This window comes from Artibeus jamaicensis, unplaced genomic scaffold (genome assembly GCF_021234435.1).
Source record: "Artibeus jamaicensis isolate MK-2021 breed Jamaican fruit bat unplaced genomic scaffold, CSHL_Jam_final scaffold_369, whole genome shotgun sequence".
In the NCBI taxonomy this organism is placed as follows: domain Eukaryota; kingdom Metazoa; phylum Chordata; class Mammalia; order Chiroptera; family Phyllostomidae; genus Artibeus; species Artibeus jamaicensis.
This window is the reverse complement of record NW_026522042.1, coordinates 12,776,167-12,794,698: the sequence shown is the minus strand read 5'-3', so window position 1 is coordinate 12,794,698 and position 18,532 is coordinate 12,776,167. Positions and strand designations below refer to the sequence as shown.

The window sequence follows — 18,532 nt, the reverse complement described above, 5'->3', positions numbered from 1 at the left end:
TACTTCAACAGGCATAATGTTCAAGGTTTTTCCATGTTATAATGTGTGCACCACATTTTGTTTATCCATCCATTGATGGACACACGGGTAGCTTCCACCTTTTGGCTGTTGTAAACCACGTATACTCTTGTGATTTGCATTCTATTTCAAGTATTATTAATTTTAGCATCATATTTCTTATACAATCTCCCAGAGGGCAGAAAGCAGCTCCTCTTTTATTGTCCTGCATGGAAATTGGGTAAGACTTAAACACGACCTGGCATTCAATAAATCCTCATTGATTGCTTGGCCAAAAAACCCCTGCTGCATGGCAAATTCTGGAAAAATCGATAGGCCCAAATCATAGCAAGCATATTTTCCAACCACAACTATACGAAACGAGAAATTAACTTCAAGAATAAAGCTGGAAAACCACACATATGGAGATCAAACAGCATGCTACTGAACAACTATTTTGTCAAAGAAATAAGATCAGAAGACTCATAGATCCAAATAAAAATATAAATACAACACACCAAAGTTTTTTGGATATAGTGTAAGGGGTAATAAGAGGAAAGTTAAAAGCATTACAGGCCTGCCTCAGGAAACAAGAAAGATCCAAATAATCTAATATCGCACCTAAGGAACTGCAAAAAGAAGAACAAATGAAGCCCAAAGTCAGCAGAATAAATGAAATAGAGAACCCAAAAAGAGAAAAAGAAAACAGTTGGTTTTTTGAAATAATTAAACTGAACCCCTGGCTAGGCATACTAAGGAGAGGAGAGAGAACAAACACTCAAATAAAATCAGAAATGAAAGAGAAGCTAGAAGGGACACTGCAGGAGTAAAAAGGTTTATAGCAGAAAACTATAAAAGGCTTTATTCTACCACATTTGATGACACAGAAGAAAAGGACAACTTTTAGAAATATACAACCTTCCTACAGTGAATTATGAAGAAGTTGAAAACCTAAAAAGACTGGTCACTAGTAAAGATATTAAAAGAGTAGTCAGAGTCCTCCCAAAAACCCCCCTTCAGTCTAGGACCAGATGGCTTCACTGGTGAATTCTAACAAACACCCAGAGAAAGTTCAATACCAGTCCCTATTAACCTCTTCCAAAATTTTGAAAAAGAGAGAATATTTGCAACTCAATTTTCAAGGCCAATATTATTCTGGTACCAAAACCACACAGAGACAACACACCCAAAAGAAAATTACAGGTAGCCAATATCTGATAAACACAGACACAAAATTCTAAGTGAAATACTAGCGAATCAAATACAACAACACATTAAAAGGATCACATATGGGGTTCACAAATGCAAGAATGGTGTGATGTGCACAAATCAGTGTGATACACCATGTTAAAAAAACAAAGACGATCATATCAATAGATGCATAGAAAGCATTTGATATGACACAATATCCACTTATGACACAATATCCACTTAAGGTAAAAATGCTCAATAATATGAATATTAAAAGTATCTCAACAGAATAAAGTCTATATATGACAGGTCCTTGGCTAACACCGTCCTTGATGGTGTAAAACAGAAAGAAGACAAGGATGCTGCTCTCAACAGTTATTCAATATTGTACGGAAGTCCTAGCTAGAGAAATTAGTCAAGAAAAAGAAATAAAGGCATTCAAATTGGGAATGAAAAAGTAGAACTGTCAGTATGTGCAGATGGCATAATTCTATATATAGAAAACCCTAAAGGCTCCACACCAAAAAAAAACCTATTAGAAATAATGAGCAAATACAGTAAAGTTGCAGGAAGCAAAATCAATATACAAAAACTTGTGTTTCTATATATTAATAAAATATCAAAGACAAATGAAGAAAGCAATCCCATTTATAATCGTACAGACTAAAATATCTAGGAATAAAGTTAATAAAGGAGATGAAGAAACTGTACACTAAAAACTATGACATAGTTAAGAGAAATTAAATAAGACACTGAAAAATGGAAAAATCTTCTGTGCTCATTGATTGGAAGAATTAATATGGTTAAAATTGCCATAGTACCTAAAGCAACATAAAGATTTAATAAAGTCACTATCAAAATTCCAATGGGATTTTTCGCAGAAATAAAACAAGGATTCTCAAATTTGTATGAGCCACAAAAGACTCTCAATGGCCAAAACAATCCTGAGAAAAAAAGAACAAAGCCAGAGGTTTCACATTCCCTGATTTCAAACTGTACTACCAAGCTACAGTAATAAAAACAGTATGGTGTTGACAGAAAAACAGACACAGACTGATGAAACAGAATTGAGAACTCCGTAATAAACTCACATTTATGTAGGCAACTAATTTTTGACAAAGGAGCCAAAAACACACAATAGGGAAAGTAAATAAACGATAAATAAACGATGCTGGGAAAACTAGAAAGTTACACGAAAAAGAAAGGAACGAGACTGCTATTGGACACCACACACAAAAGTTCATTCAAAATGGATTCAAGACTTGAACCAATCAAATACACAAAAGAAAACATAGGAGCAAAACTTATGAACCTGTATCTCGAGGGGTTTTTGTGAACTCAATCCTAAAGGAAAGGACAAGTAAAAGCGAAAATGAATGGAATTATGTCAAACTAAAAAGCTTCTGCATAGCAGAAGAAACCATTAACGAAGCAGCAAAAAAGCAACCAAATTGACAAAGGTATTTGGAAATGACACTTCCAATAAAGAGCTAATACCCAAAATATATAAAAAACTCATATCTCAACAACAAAAAAATATTATTAAAAATGGGCAGAGGACCCGAATAGACACTTATCCAAGCAATACATACCGATGGCCAACAGACAGGTGAAAAGATGGTTAACATCACTAGCTACAAGGGAAATGCAAATCCAAGTCACAATGAGATACAACCTCACACCTGTTAGGATGGCTATTATCAATAAGACAAGTGCTGGAGAGGACATGAGGAAAGGGAACCCTGGTGCACTGTAAATCAGTGCGACATCTATGGAGAACAATAAGGGAGCACCTCAATCAATTAATAATAGAGCTACCATAGGACTTGGCAGTCCCTCTTCTTGCTACTTATCTAAGAAATCTGAAAATACTTATTCATAGATCCATGCACCCCTACGTTCATTGCAGAACTATTTACGATACCCAAGATGTGGAAACAACCTCAGGTCCTTCGACAGAGTACTGGGAAAGACGATGGGGTGCACACATACGGTGGAGGGCTGCTCAGCCCAAATGCAAGGCAATACTGCCGTTTGCAACAACATGGATGGAGCTGAGGATGTGCTAAGTTGGTTAGATGGAAAAGGACAAGGACTGTATGAGTTCGTTTAGGTGCTGGATATGAACTGAAAGTAACAAACAAAAAAACCAACTATAGGTACAGACAACAGAGGTTATCAGAGGGAAGGGGGGTGGGGGAAAGACAAAGGGGGTAGAGGGTGACGGAAGGAGACTGCACTTCGGGTGGGGTGTCCACAATAGAGCGTACAAATGTCATAAAATTGTACCCCTGAAACTCATTTAAAGTTCTTAGCCAATATTACTCCAATACATTTAATAAAAAAAGAAAAAGAATATGTTCCAGGCAAAATAAGCCCACATGTAGGAGAAGAATGATTGATAAAAACAACAATATAGTAAAAACCAAAAGAAAGCATAGTACATGCGAGTATTTGAACTATTCACAGGAGTGCAGGGCACCTATAGAGCTATGAACGATGAAAAGTGCTAAGAGAAATACAGTGACCTCTGAATCTGGCAAAATACTACACTGGCCTTTGCTATAATTATAACCATCAAAATACACTTACATAAGAACAAGTTACATTCAAAACTATTTACAGCTGAGGGGTCAGTATATCGGGGCCTCCAGGCTCCCTCTTCCCCAGCTGGGCCCTTGACCTTCCCCAGCTAAGACGGTAACCAGCTCCATGGAAGCACAGCCCACTGGGCTGTACCTCATGCCCAGTGGTGTGCCTCTCACCTCCCAACTGGGCTTTCTTGTTGCCAGTGAGACCTGAGAACGGTACCACCTGCCCATACGTGACTAACCCCGGATGACGGAGGGCACTAGCCATCTGAGGGGCAGCCAGTGCTGGGAGACAGAAGCCAGTAGACTTCTCTCTTCCTGCCCCTGGACAAACTGCCCCAAGAAGCAGTGGTTCATGCAACTTTTATTGACATAAGACCTTTCTAGGGTGAGTAACCAATTGCCCCTGCTACCAAAAACAGCCAGACTGGTAATGCACCATCGTGTGTCTGATCCCCCCTCCCTGCCTGCTCCCCACGCCCCATTTTTTAATCACAACTGCTTCCCTGTGTTGTATTTCCTAATAAAGTGATCGATTTTGCCTCAGGTTTTGATTTTCTAGAGTATCCAGGATAAGGCAAGTTATAGTGATGGCTGAATCTGTCATGCAATAATTTTATTAAACTGGTAGTTTTATTTATATAATAAATAAACTCTGAATAATAAATCTTTCCCCCATCTGTACTTTAATTATTTTACTTGTCTCTCCATCAGACTGTTCACCTGTCTAATTAATCTGTGGACGACGAGAGACCTGGGACTTGCTAAGTCGGGCTTGGCCTCAAACTTGAGGGCACTTGCGATTCCCATTTCCTTTAAGTCAGAGCAAATGGGAATCGCAGTCAGAGACGCTAAGATGTTCTGGCCCCAAACTGCCTTCCCTTAGGCTTTGCACCTCTGGGAAAATTCTGGTAGTCAATCTTTTATCTTTTGAAAGTCTCTGATCTTTTTCTCTTCTGAACCCAAGACAGTGAACACTGACCACCATGTCAACCAGGAGTGGACTTGAGCAGATGCAGAGGTCTATCTGACTGCGGAAGAAAACGAACTAGCAATAGACAGAAACGCCCTGTGAATCCATGGACATGCTGAATGCTTTCAGTGACTATACACATTACTTTTGAAATCAAAACGAAACATGCTTTTTTAAAAAACCAAGTTGAAGAGCACATAGCTGACTCTTACCTGGTCCCAGGGCCCAGTGGCCCAGTGGCAGCAGGGATGCCTGTTGCAGGCTGCAGTGGACACGGGCCTCTTCGCCGGGTCACAGAGGCCTCTCGGACAGGCCACCGCCCTCTCCTGCACTCCGCCCCCACAGGACCTGGAGCACTGGCATAGGACAAGGACAGGGACGAGGTTAGGGAAAAACCACAGGGTGACGTCTGCAGTGATGAGGGAAGAGTTCTGTCGGCACCATGTCTGTGGTGCCCAGCGTTACTAAGGGCGTTAGCATCTGCCCTGGAACCTGCGGCAGCTGTGACGGCTCCCTTACAGTAGCCACTCAGCCGTCTCAGACGACGGTGGGGAAACAGAATAAAGAGGAGGGAGATGGACAATGGACATTCTTAGGACAGGAGCAGGAGAAAAGAGCAGAAGATACCAAATAGTTCAACGTCAAATAATAGGTCAAATAGAAGGAATTCTGGTAAAAAATCTAAATGAGTCGTCATCCCAGAATGGACATGGTTACCTGCCTTTTGCCTTCTGGCACCGGAGTCTAGAGACCAAAGTGTAAAGTGCAGACTTTTTTACGATTAGTTCGGACAGCTGAAATGGGGAGTGTGCGCGCATCTGTAGTACGATTTTGTTAGTTTCCTGTTAAAATGAGACTCGGTCTTCCTTTCCCACCACAGAAAGCTGAGAATTAAACGGTCTGTATTGAGAGTGGGGAACTGGTAGGTTTGCCCAGGTTCCGAAGCACTGGCCTCAGAGCTCACAAAATCAACCTGAAATGAGAAGTCAGGCTCCCGATCGCTCAGATGTGTCAGGTGTTCGCTCACCAAAATAACGTTTAGGATACATTCTCTCCTCTTCCTGAAGTTTCTAGGAGGAAATGAAATAATTCAGCAGAAGTCTTTGAAAAACCTCAGTACTTTGAACAGTCTTAATTAGGGCAAGGTAACAACCACTACCACAAAACAACTATGTTGTCAACACCTTGCCCATCACATCGGGTACCACAGAAGTGGAAACGATGCACAATTAACCCTTTACGCTCGATAAAAAACTAACCTGTTGCTTTCCCAACATTCCAACTTTGAGAATCAATTGGACTGTCTTCCCATGTATTCACTCTGTTTTTAATTATATGAGGACAGGAGAGGAATCCCACATTGGGACCCTCGTGTAAACCTACACACGAGCATATAGATTCGGGATGCCCTGGTGAGTCCTCTCCAGGAAAAAGGGACGAAGAAGACATAAACCAGTGGTCCTTGAAGAGTGGTCCCCAGACCAGAAGTTCCAGCAGCTTCTGGATACTTGTTAGAAATGCAAAATTTAAAGCCCCATCCCAGGCTCCTGGAACAGGAGACTGTAGGAGTGGGACCCAGACAACTGTGTGGTAACACACCCTCCAGGTGATTCTGAGGCATGAAAGTCTGAGACCCGCCATGGAGAGCCCATGGCTGAGAGGCATCTTTCACACAGCAGCCTGGGCTGGCTCCATTCACTGCAGGGGCCTGGGGCATCGCCATGGGGCACGAGACGCTGTGTACACAGAGCAGCATCATGGTGGCATCACGTTAGTGCCCCGACAGCTGCCAGGACAAACCCAACTGGCTTTTGCATTTTCCGTCTCCACTGCTTGGAGGCTCAAAGGAAAGACTTCCAACTTTGTGGTTTGCTCAGAACAGAGAAGTTTACAAAGGAGGGTTGTAGGATGCCTTCCAGGAACAGTGTTCCAGGAGCAGGCTTGTGACTGGGGCTTGCAGGAGCTGCTGAGGAAGTATAAAGGATACCTCCTTTTCACATTCATGATGGCTCATCTGTGAGAACCCACAAATGCCATCTCTCTGACAAGGCAGTCCAAGCTCCTCTGCAAATGCCGGGCTTCTGGAAGCCATCATCAGGCTCAGTGAACGCGAGTGCTGGGAGGCCTATGCCCAGAGCAGGGGATAGCAGGCACTTCCTGTTCTCCAGAGCTGGGCAGGGAGCAGGAGAAAGAGGGGGCAGGGGTGGCTGCTGCCCCAGAAAACACCAGGTATTGGCCCAGAGGCTGAGAGATCGGCGTGGCTGTGTGACCCAGTAGACAGTCGGTAGCTTTAGGGGACTCAGTCTTCCACAGTGTGACCCGAACTCCGCACCCTACAGTTGTGCCGCTCTGCCTTCCCTTCCTTGGCCCCTGGTAGCTCTGTCCAACATTGTTCTTCATTTACTCTGGTTCCTCAGCCCACACTCTGCTCAGTGCCCACTGGGCTAAGGTCTGCAGTAGAAAGAGTAGAGGCACTGGAGCCTGCCTTAGGCCTGAACTAGTCCTCCACCAGTTTACTTTCTGGCTGTGTGAGCTCGTGTAAGTCTCAGTCTGCGCCCTAAAAGGGAATCAATGAAGCCTCCAGTCCAGGCTGCTGTGAGAGTTAGACCAGGTCCTGCAGGTAAAACGCCCAGCTCACGGACACCCACAGAACAGGCTGGGCTCTTTTGTTCTCTTTTTCCCACCATGCATGATATATTTGGGGCCAGTATTTTTATCTACTGAGATATTTGCCTATGGGCAAGTTAGATCCTCACTCTTCTAACCAAAGAATGGTGACCTTGTTTTCACATGCTGGAGTAGGGTGAAGAGCCAGCAGGCTGTGGGCCCTCACGAAACAGAGGACGCGGACTCGAACAGACAGACACACACCCACACGCTTTTTATTTGTGCAATGGTCTGGGCATTTAACCGAGAGGCAGAACCTGTACTAGAACGAGTGTGGAGAGGATCTGTTTCCCCAGGCAGATCATGAAGCCTAGAAGAGGCATGGGAGGCCCTGTCTCTTTAAGGTAAACTACTCTCATCAAGGTGGTCCATGTACATCTCCCCAGCAGGGACCCCAGCTCCCCGGGGAGACTTGGTTCTAATGAAAATGCTGACTTGTCCCAGTGAAAACCACAGGACATAGTCTTCAAGTTGTTGGCCGGGTCAGTCTCCCCCTCACTGTGCTGGGTCCCTGAGTGGAGGCCAGTCATTGGCAGGACACGGGCGAGTCTCCCCTGACTTGCCTGGTGACACACAGACACGCCCGCAGGCCTGGCTGTGCAGGAGGTGCACCTTGGGCTGTACCTGGCTCCAGGGCTCCACCCACCAGTCTTTACAGGTCTCCAGATTACAGCTCTTGCTCAGCAGGGGAGTAAGGCCGGCCAGGGGCTGACAGTGGAACCGCCTCAGGCTCTGATGGTCCCAGCTGTCCTCGCACTGCACCTCCTGGACCTGGAGGCCACCGCTGCAGTCCCCGGAGCACCGTGTAGGGAGCGAGAGGGAAGGGGTGACCTGACTCCCCAGGAGTTCCGCAAAGCCCAGGGACTTGCAGTTACGAGGAGTCTTAGCTCTGTCAAGGGAGGTGTTCTCCCTCACATGCTGCAGAGAAGGGGTCGCTCAAGCTGCTCCCAGAGACCAGGCTCCCGAGTGTCAAAAATGCAGGCGTGGGAGGGTGAGGGTCGGCTGTCTGATGGATCCAGGTGGATGTCCCGTTCACTCACTGGTCACGAGCACTTGAGCAAGTCGCAGACACATTCTGAGCCTCAGATGTCTTGTCGGTAAAGTACGGTCACAACTGCTACCTCCCGGGGCTGTCCTGCGGACTACAGACCCTGGGGTTGGGTCCCTGCTGGCACAGTGTCTGTCTCAGTGGGCAGCGGTTCCCTCTCATGTCTGTGTGCATTCCAGGTGACCAGCCTGCCCAAAGGGGGCCTCTCTGCCAAGTCACATCTACGTCCCCCTCTGCCACAAACCTGCTTCCGTGACTCCTAATACAAGACAGGGCTACGCTTTCTCAAGTGAAGGGTCTGCTGAGAAACAAACCGAGTAAGTGCTCAGGGGTTTGACTCAGCAGACTGAGCAAACCCTGTCCTTACCCCACCCCAGCCTCCCTGCCACAGGTGCCACCACAGCTTTCTCAGCACATGCCCCTGAAAGCTGCAACAGAGGCCCTGCCCCCCTCAGTCCCCCTCTGCCAGGTGCCCGTCTTGGGGTAGCAGCCCCTTCATTGCGCTCTGTCTCAGTAAAGGGTGTGGTCCAGCAGGCTGCTTACTTCCTTCGGGTCCATGGTAAACATGGACAAGCCACAGTCCCTAAAATCAAAGTTCACGTGGCCTACTCCGGACTACTTCTCCTGTGAGCTGTCTGCCCCCTTCGACTTTGGAAGTGACTTCATCCCCCACCTAGTTAAATTTTGTCTGATCATCACTTGAGCCTCTAAGACTTGGTCTCCAGTCTGAAATGTTACCACCTGCCGAAGCCCTTCAGCTTGTCCTGCTGCTGCATCCTCATCTCTCCTGGCCAGTCCTGGCCTGTCTGGTCACTGCCCGCACTCAGATGGGGACCTGAGGGAGGTGAGGTGGACGCAGACCCCTGTGCTTCTGAGTTAAGTCCTGAATGTCCCTCCTTCTCATTACCCACCAGCCACTGCTCTCCCTTTAGGCCTGGGCTTCAGTGTCACCCCCACCCACCCCACACACACACCCAGAGAAGCCTTCCTTGAATACCTTCAATACCTTGAACACCTAAGGAAGCTCTCCCTCTTATTTACCTCAGATCCTTCCAGTTTCTATCGCAGGGACAGGAAGTGTGGAACAAATTGATTTATTGTGTCCATCCTTCTACTAGACGCTCACTGCCGTGAAGTTGGAACCCTGTCTGCCCTAGTCACCAACGTGTCCCGAGCACTTAGCACGGTGCCAGGCACAGCAGAAAGGGTCCATGCAAACCTCAGCCAAACCTCCTGAATGAAGGTATGAGTTCCGAGGAAAGGGCAGCCAGGTGGGGGTTGTCATCAGGCTGCAGAGGTGATTACCACAGGGGTGTAGGACACCTTTCCTTACCCTCTTCACCCTTTCATCCATCACTTCATTGCATTCTTGGATGAGAAAATGCAGCCCTCCCAATAATGTGTCCATGACTGCGAGGGACGGTTTCATGGGGCCTGCTCTCTACTGAGTAACATCACGCTCTCCATCTGGCCATGGCGGACTAGTCATAACTGCAGGGTTGTAGTTGGGGAAAATGCCTTGTAGCCTTTCAGTAGAGGTACACCCCAAGACAACACCCCCTCTTCTTCTGCCGCCAGACAAGACTGCACCAAACCACCTGGCTTCAGTCTTGGGCGGCAACAAGGACAGGTATGGGCCTGGGCGATAGGGGGGCAGCCTGATGCTCTAATGCTTCCATGAACCATTGTGGGCAGCCCCTCAGAAAGAAGCAGTACTTAAAAGACAGCCCCCACCCTCGGCCAAATAAATTAGGGACTTCGTTTTCCTGCCAATGCTGTAAGTACACAGAGAAAAAAATAACTGCCAACTTAAAGTCAGCCACAAAGGAAATGAGGAAGCAGGCTAATCATTTCCACACAGAGCAGCCATTTGTGTGACCGAACAGACTTCTGGGAAATAACACATAGTTCAAACAAGAAAGCTCTTTACTAGGAAAAGGATATTTTATGAGACCAAAGTATAAAAGGGGGTTTTATTTTCTTATTTCCTATAATCTGACATTCTTCGATTAAATCTTCAAAATGGCATCACCCTTTTGTAAAGAGGAGATTCCCATTCAATGAAAAACGAAGTATGTTAATATGCTGAACTAAGCAATAAGGGGAGACCCTCACTAAAGCTATGGCTTTTCTATTCCACTTTCAAAGAGTCTGATTCAGTCAGCACAAGGGTATGGGCAGGATATTAAATCACTCCACTCCGATACTGTTTTACCTTTGTTTATCGAAGGCCAATTATTATACTCATTTTCTAATTGCCCTACAGGAGCAATTAGAAACATGTATTCATGTTTCCTAACCTGTGGGCCAGGCTGAGGACAGGAGCCAGACTAACGAGAGCAGAAAGACTGCCTCATGCGCTGTTGTGACCAAACAGGCCTAATCATTTTCCAGCTACAGCATCGGTTTAACAGAGAGAGACTGCAAACCAGACTGAGGTAGAAGGTAAACACCCTTAGCGTACAGCAGCCACGGCAGAGATACACAGAAATCACAGTGATTTCTCCCTTGGGTTGCTTTTGATGTATGAAATACACACAGCACGCTCGGAAGAGTACAGTGACGTTAAGGGACGTCGGAGGTAAGGAGGGCAGGAGGCTACTTGCAGTTACGACCCTGACACCAAGTGGCTGCATGACTGTGGGTCAATCACTTCTCTAAGCTCTGTTTCTCCATTGGTGTTAGAAGCAGGATAAACTAGAGGACTAAACTGTTCTGACACTCTGGACTGGTGTAAGTGTATGGATCCCTAGATTTGCACTCTGTTTTGATTTAGAATACTCTTGCTCTCCAAGTTGCATGCCAAAGCCTAAGCCAGGATACAGAAAGAATTCTTTTCTGCTCCTTGCTTTATGTCAAACAGATTCCTAAAACCCTTAGGACCAAATAACGCATTCCAAAAATTCTATGTTGAACAGCACCAAAATTCATCGTTCCATCTGTTCCCCCCACATGACCACCCCCACTTCCTTCCTCCCAGTTGTTGGGCACTTGTGATGCTCCAGGCTCTGAATCCCAATCCAGCAGCAGGGAAAGTTTCATAAATGAGTAGAAGTGATAAAGGGTTTAGGCCATGAGTTGTCCACGATCTAGTGAGGGGGAGGTCTGCTGAGAAACATAAACTGAGTAACTGCTCGGGGGTTTGACTCACCTTCCCTGACGAGGTCAGGAAGGGCTTGAATAAAGGAGCCAAGGCTTGGGCTGAATCATATGAGTAAATGCCCACTCAGCTGGCAAAACAGGGTGGGAGGCATTCAAGGTGGACAGAATGGCATGCACGGTGCTATGGAACAAAAGGCTTATTTAGGAACAGCGGGTTGATCAGAATGTGAGAGCAGAAGGTGGGATAGACCATGATCGGGAGCAGTGGGAGCCATCGTGGGGGGCCTCCTGGTCTGGACCTCAGCCCTCAACTGGGGGGTCCTTAGGTTCCTGCTTCCTGGGGTTCCAAAGGCTTCTATTCAGTTGGCATTCCTCTTTAGGGGTCCCTTAATGTGAAACCCTCCGGGGTATCCAGGCAGGACGATAGTTCGGGCACACAACAAATTATATCAAGAGTAAAATAAGTGCAGTGATTTTCAATACATGATTCACCTTCCTGCTGCTCACCTTTTCCTTTCTGGGCATAGAACCTGCAATTCTATATTCTGACTTTTGCACATTGGACTCTATGTTCCTGGGAACATCTTATGTATAAAAGTTGGGGACTGTTTGTATTTAGCAAGACAGTGGCTTTTTACCTATTTAGTTCATTTGTAAAAATTCACATCTAAAACAGTGTAGCTCAATCAACAATCTATAAAATCCAAAAAACATGGAGACAAGGAGTAGAATCAGACAGAAAGATTGGCAATATGTGCAAATATATTAGCAAACACATGAAACTCAAGGTCATAAGGAGAAGGGCCACTTTCCCTATTTTCCAGCAAAGCTACAGAAAATAAAGTCAACCACCACTAAAATAAAATTGCAACATTACCGAGGTGGGAAGACAGAACAGTCCAAGAGAAAAATGTAAACGTATTTCTAATTCATTTCAGAAACAATCAAGATCTCTCAGACTTAACCATGAAAAGGCAGAACTCATTCTCAGGAAGATAATAAAGGGATTGTCAGGCCACCGATTTACAAAACTTCAGAAGTTTCAGTCGAAACATCCCATCAGGGAGTGTGGGAGCCATTAGTGACAGCGACACGCAGCTTTGGCATCCACCCGACTGAGGGATTTTCAAGCTCGTCTGTGTCACCACATTTTTTCAGACAAATTTTAGTTCTGAAATGCCACGTGTCTTACAACTGATGTATACATTTATTGTGTAGTCTTTCCTTTCTTTCTGAGAAGCTGTAAGTAAATTGCTGACTCACCCCCCAGGTGAAGGTTTCTTAAACAGAGAGTATTTAGAACCAGCTTCGTGATCAAGTGTTGGTGATATAAACCCTCCAAGCTTTTGTTTCCTCAAAACAAAAGGAATTATAAAGAATGTTCTGTAGTAGGTGAAATTCAATTGTTTATCTCAAGCTCCTGTGTAAGGTTCAGTGTATGGTGGTATTTGGCAAATGCCAGGGCCCAAGGTAGGTCAAGTCCTCCGAAGTTCATGGGCACTTTGAGCACCTTGTCTGCTTAGGACTGGGGAGGACACCCACTTGAGCCAGTCACTCGGTTGACAGGACTTACTCCACTGTGGCCTGTGCACAGACCTTCTGCCCCTGGAAGCCAGAGGTTAGTAACACGTAAGAGCCTGTCCTGACCTTCACGGAGAGCTCATCTGCCCAGATGAACAGTCTTTACCACCGACAGTTGTTTCACATTCTCTCTTTGGATCCTTTTAACTACCCTGTGACACAGAGGCACTGCTCCACCTAAGCTCCTCTTAGGAGTGGGACAGTGACACATGCTGGTCAGTGACCGAGCTGGGGATGGGGGCGCCAACCCAGATGTGTTGGATCCCCGGCCCTGCACCGCTTCTAGGATTCAGTTCTGCAGAACTACTTTTTCCCATGTGTCTCTGGGACAAACCTGAGGGCTACGACCTTGAGTTGGTTCTGGACTGATTAATGCATCATGAGGAAGCAAGTCATTCTGAAAAAACTACTTCTACTCATTGTAAAGCTAGAGATGTGAAGTCTCACTCTAGCGTCACACATGAGAAAACGCCCGCAGCAGTTGTGGCAGGCTTTTGAGCAAGGACCCGAGTGGTGCTAGAGACACAAGCCAGTAAAACGACTGCAACTGGGACCACAGTAGAGAGCTACTGGGGTGTAACTACTGTTAGTAGTTAAACAGTATCTCTGACATGAGGTTTATCATTGTTCCTGAAAATAAAAAGAGAGACATTTTCTTTCCTGATAGGACTGGGTAACTTGGAGGGTTAGATCTCAGCTGTGGTGCTGACCACATTCTGGCGGAACCTGACAGAGGGTCAGACCTTGCACAGAACCACCAGGGGTGCTGTAGGGGTTAATAGTACCTGCCACCCTCCCAGCCACAAGGGAGAGGAGACCAGAGACCCAGGAAGGGATGCACGGGCTGAGCAGGGCTTTCCTTGGGGGGGGGGGGGGGGTCGGGCCCCAGAGAAGGGATCCCAGGCCTCTCTCTCAGGGTTTTACAGCAGCTAGAATTTCTAGGGTTTTAACTGGAGCAACCTCTGCAAAGCATGAGCTATTTCACACATCTGCCCTCTTTACAAGCCATGCCATTTCCACAGAAAAAATTAGTCCTGGTGACAGAAAAGTGGGCCTTTAGGACTTGCTCAGAGATAGAAGAGGTTTCTGGTGATTTCTTCTGGATACTGAAGAGAATTTATAGCCAAGCATCTAGTCCACGTTGGCACCTGTGTTTGTTATGCTTTGGTAGAAAAAGAAAAAAGAACCAGCGTCCATCACTGAAAGAACAATGGTGTGCAAACAGAAATGGAGGTTGGAGGGGCACAGGGGACAAAGAAAAGACCAGTAATTTTCTCAGGGAGCCGTCCCACTTCCCCTCTCCTCCCCAAGATCAGAGCCTTCCTCTGGGAAACGCAGCCTAGAGCAGATACACACCATCCCACACTCTGTCTGCCAAGTAAGACCACCACGGGAACCAGAGATGTCCCAGAAGACACCTCTCAGTTCCGCTTGTCGGGGGACATGAGCTCTTCCTAGATGAGGACTCCAGCCCCTCCAAACTTCTGGGCAGCAACAGTTTTTCCCCTTCTGTGTCAAGGCTGAGCAGGGAAACCTGCTGCCCAGGGAGAAGGCAGGGGCCTGACGGGCATCCTAGGTTGGGCTTGCTTGGCAAACGGGTGTGCGCATGCCCCCGCCTCTGAGCTGCCTCCTGCCAGGCAGCTCTCAACCCACCGCTGACCAGTGTCTTACAGCCTGGGTGAATCCCCCAGGCTGGCTCCACCCCGTCCAAGGTGACAGGCCTGCTGGGCCTGGTTAGTGCCCCAAAGCACCAAGGCTAGCTAACTCCTAAGCCCAACATGGCCTTGACAGGCACTTTGCAGACAGCACAATGAAACAAGTAACCATGGCCGGATTAGCAAGGACAATAAAATCACAGGACATGATTGGTACAGGAGACATGCTTTAAAGACCAAATTCTTTTTTATGACTCAGCTTTCTTTTTATTCTGAGTCTGGCAGATTCGAGGTAGTACTTGCTTTGTAAGCACCTGCTGAGCCATGATGTAATTATACATGTGATAATGTATAATTATTCATTCTAATGCTAAACTTAAGTAATTTAGAAGTAGTATTGCGTGCTGGAAAAGCAATTAATTATGCAAATATAACCCCCCCACCCTGTTTGTCTGGCTTGGAAAAGCACAGGCCAATAAGAACATGTGGGTTAAGAAAATCTCTGTACGTGTTCTAAGACTATCGTACACTAGAGTGGTAGGTCTGTGGTAATGCCTATGATGGACTCATCCACTATTTTACCAAAGGGAGGCAGAAGGGAAGTAGGAAGGGAGGCAAGAAGCCTACTTTCTTAGCAAATGCTTATAGAGGATCCCCCACCCCCCCTACACACCACTGAGCCTGGGAAGTTACCTTGCTTCCCCTCCTCCCCTCCTCCTCAGCCCCCCACCACCAAAGTTACCTTGGTCCAGTTGCCCACTCTCCAGCTGGCACATGGACGAAGGTGGCATCTCTTGGCAGGGTCGGGCCTCTGAATGGCCGCACAGTCTGCGTCCACCTGGGTGCTGCACTCCACACGTCTCCAGGAGGCCCCCAGCCCACAGGTGGCGGAACACTGCGTCAGGGGACAGAAGACAGAGCTGAGTGCCACTCCCTCGGACACAGCCCCTGACACCCTGCTCAGGCTCTGCTGCTCACCAAACTGCCCTCGGAGCTTTCAAACAATCCAAGCACTGGGGCCCTGCCCCAGGCAAACAATCCCAATCTCAGCTGGTAGGGCGTGGGCATCAGCCATTTAAATAACTTCCCAGGTGATGCTAATAAACAGCAGGGCTGAGAATGCCTGACATCTGTGGGAGGAAAACCCAATGCAAATTATCTGCTTCCCTTTAAAAATTATGTGGGCTTGAGTGCCAAACTGCCACATTTCATACCAATGCTATTGCTCTCGGACATCAGAACCATGCACCTGCCTCTTACCTCATACCCGTACCTCGCCGCAGTGACACTATCTCAGTCCTCTCTGTCACAAACGGTGATATGGGTGGGCATCATTATAAAGAAACCAAGGCTTGGAAAGCTGGCTTGCCCAAGGAGTAAGACTAGGATTTTCTGCCTCCAAAACACAGTACGATCTCTGGCGTCCTGCAGACACTGGGCTAAACACGGCTTCTGTCCCAGAAGGTCTGGGGTGGGGCTGGAGAGCATGTGTTTCTAACTAGGTCCCAGGTGATACGGATGCTCAGGTCCTCAGACAACACGAGGAGTTAGGAGGCTACCACGTTTCACTATTTGACCCCCCAGTGGTGAACAAATCAATCGCCTTTTGCCACACGTACAGCCCATTCCTCACAAGATGTTTTCATTTATTTACAATTTTTAAACACCTCAGGTTTAGCAGGGGGCACCTTGAAAATGACACAAACTTCCCCCTTATAATTTCTTTTATTCTACATGCCTGATTCTTTCATATGGCTGCTCCCACTCACACTCCCCCAACCCCGCCCAGTGTCAGGAGAGGCTGTTCCCAAACATGTAAAACACAGCTCTGGGCTGCTAAAAAAAGGGGTGAAAGTTCCATGTATGATGGTTTTAGAAGTTTGGTTTGATGAGTTATAAATAAAAACCATCCTTACATTTCTCTTGCTGCATTTTCACCCTCCACATAATGTCATGTTTTACTTGGTGCAAGTTCTTGTGTTATTGACACATGTATAACACAATAGCGTTCCTAGGTAGATGAATTTATTATATTGTACAAGGATAAAAGGGAAGAGGAGAAAACAGCCAGGTCATCAGTGTTTCCACTCAGCTGGTGGAGGCAATCTCTCCTCCTCCTTAGAGCTGTTTAGGATTCTCTCTTTCATTTTAATCTTGGCTAATATAATTATGATGTGCCTTGGTGTGTTCCTTCTTGGGTCCAACTTCTTTGGGACTCTCTGAGCTTCCTGGATTTTTTGGAAGTCTATTTCCTTTGCCAGATTGGGGAAATTCCCCTTTATTATTTGTTCAAATAAGTTTTCCACTAGTGGCTGTTCCTCTAGCAACAGGGGAGTGGGAGAAGGAGAAAGGGGGAGAAGGTACAGAAAATAAGTAGCATAGACAGTAGATAGAAAATAGATAGGGGGAGGGCAAGAATAGTATGGGAAATATAGAATCTAAAGAACTTGAGACACGTGGTCATAAACTAAAGGGGGGAATGGTGGGGGAGGGGTGTGCATGGTGGAGGGGAATGAAGGGGGAATAGAACTGTAATAGCATAATCAATAAAATATATTTTTTAAAAAATTAAAAAATAAACACTCTGGTAAAAATAAAAAAGCTGTTTAGGGTTTGGTTTGTATCTCTCCTAAGTTTCTACCACCTCCTTCTCTGCACGACACTGCGGGTACATAAGAAGACAGTAACAGCTGAAGAGCATTGACCCCTGACCCCTGGTGGCCCGGGTGCTCACACACACACTCTTGGTGATGGGACTTCGCAGCTCCTCTCGTCAGGCAGTGGACTGCACTGGTTTGGCCAAAAAGTTCACCTAGTTTTTTCCATGTGGTGGCTCTAGTAGTGCTGAGTTGTCTTTAACTTCATTCAAAACAATTTTGTTAGATCGTATTGTGACAGCTGTCATACCAGCGTGCATTTTAAAAAAAAACTTATCAAAATTGGTGAGTTTTTGTGCAGCTATTTTAATACTGAAGATGGAAGAAAATATCAACATTTTTGGTGTATTGTGCTTTATTATTTCAAGAAGGGTAAAAACACAACTGAAACACAAAAAGAAGATTTGTGCAGTGTGTGGAGAAGGTGCTGTGACTGATGGAACGTGTCAAAAGTGGTTTGTGAGGTTTCTTGGTACTACTGACATTCTGGCTGAATAATGCTTTGCTGAGGGACTGTCTTATGCACTGGAAAATGTTCAGCAGCACCCCTGGCCTCTACCCACTAGAAGCCAATAGCAGGAGAGAGCCAACATACTCAAAATATCCAACTCAATAAAGTTATTGGTGAAAATGAAAAATGTGTCTTTTATTTTATGGAAAAAACTAAACAGACTTTTTGGCCAAGCCACTATTTCCCCAGCTCTTGAACCAGGACTGTGCTTGCAACTTTGGCCAATAAAATGCAGCGGGTGATGTTGCGCAGTTCTCAAGCGGCCTTGCTTGTTTCGGTCCTCCCTTTTGGACCCTGTCTCTGCCATGAGAATGCAGCTGGGCCAGCCTGCTGCAGCCTGAGAGATCATGTGAAACAGCCGGGTGACCCCGCCAAGGCCATCCCAGAGCAGCCAGCCTTCAGCCAACACTCCAGCAGACTCATGACAAGCCAAGCTGAGATCAGCTAAGCTCAGCCCAGATCAGCAGAACCCCCAGCCGACCCACAGGCTTGTGAACAAAAACAAATATTTACTGAGGTGTTGTGCTTCTTTGCCAGTTAGCATGAATGTGGCAACAGA

At 46.3% G+C, this 18,532-nt stretch overlaps 1 protein-coding gene across 2 annotated transcripts in view; it reads right to left on the bottom strand.

Moving 5' to 3' along the window:
• The window catches only part of ADAMTS12 (ADAM metallopeptidase with thrombospondin type 1 motif 12), a 214,093-nt gene that overhangs the window by 16,626 nt on the left and 178,935 nt on the right, over nt 1-18,532 (bottom strand). The window contains exons 20-22 of one of the 2 annotated variants that reach the window (XM_053657378.1): nt 15,549-15,700; nt 8,044-8,221; nt 4,965-5,108 (exon numbers count right to left, since the gene is read on the bottom strand). In XM_053657378.1, the coding sequence (XP_053513353.1) occupies nt 4,965-5,108; nt 8,044-8,221; nt 15,549-15,700 (474 nt within the window). Of the gene's footprint in view, nt 1-4,964; nt 5,109-8,043; nt 8,222-15,547; nt 15,701-18,532 lie in introns of both variants that reach the window. The other variant, XM_037129004.2, reaches the window with a different exon arrangement.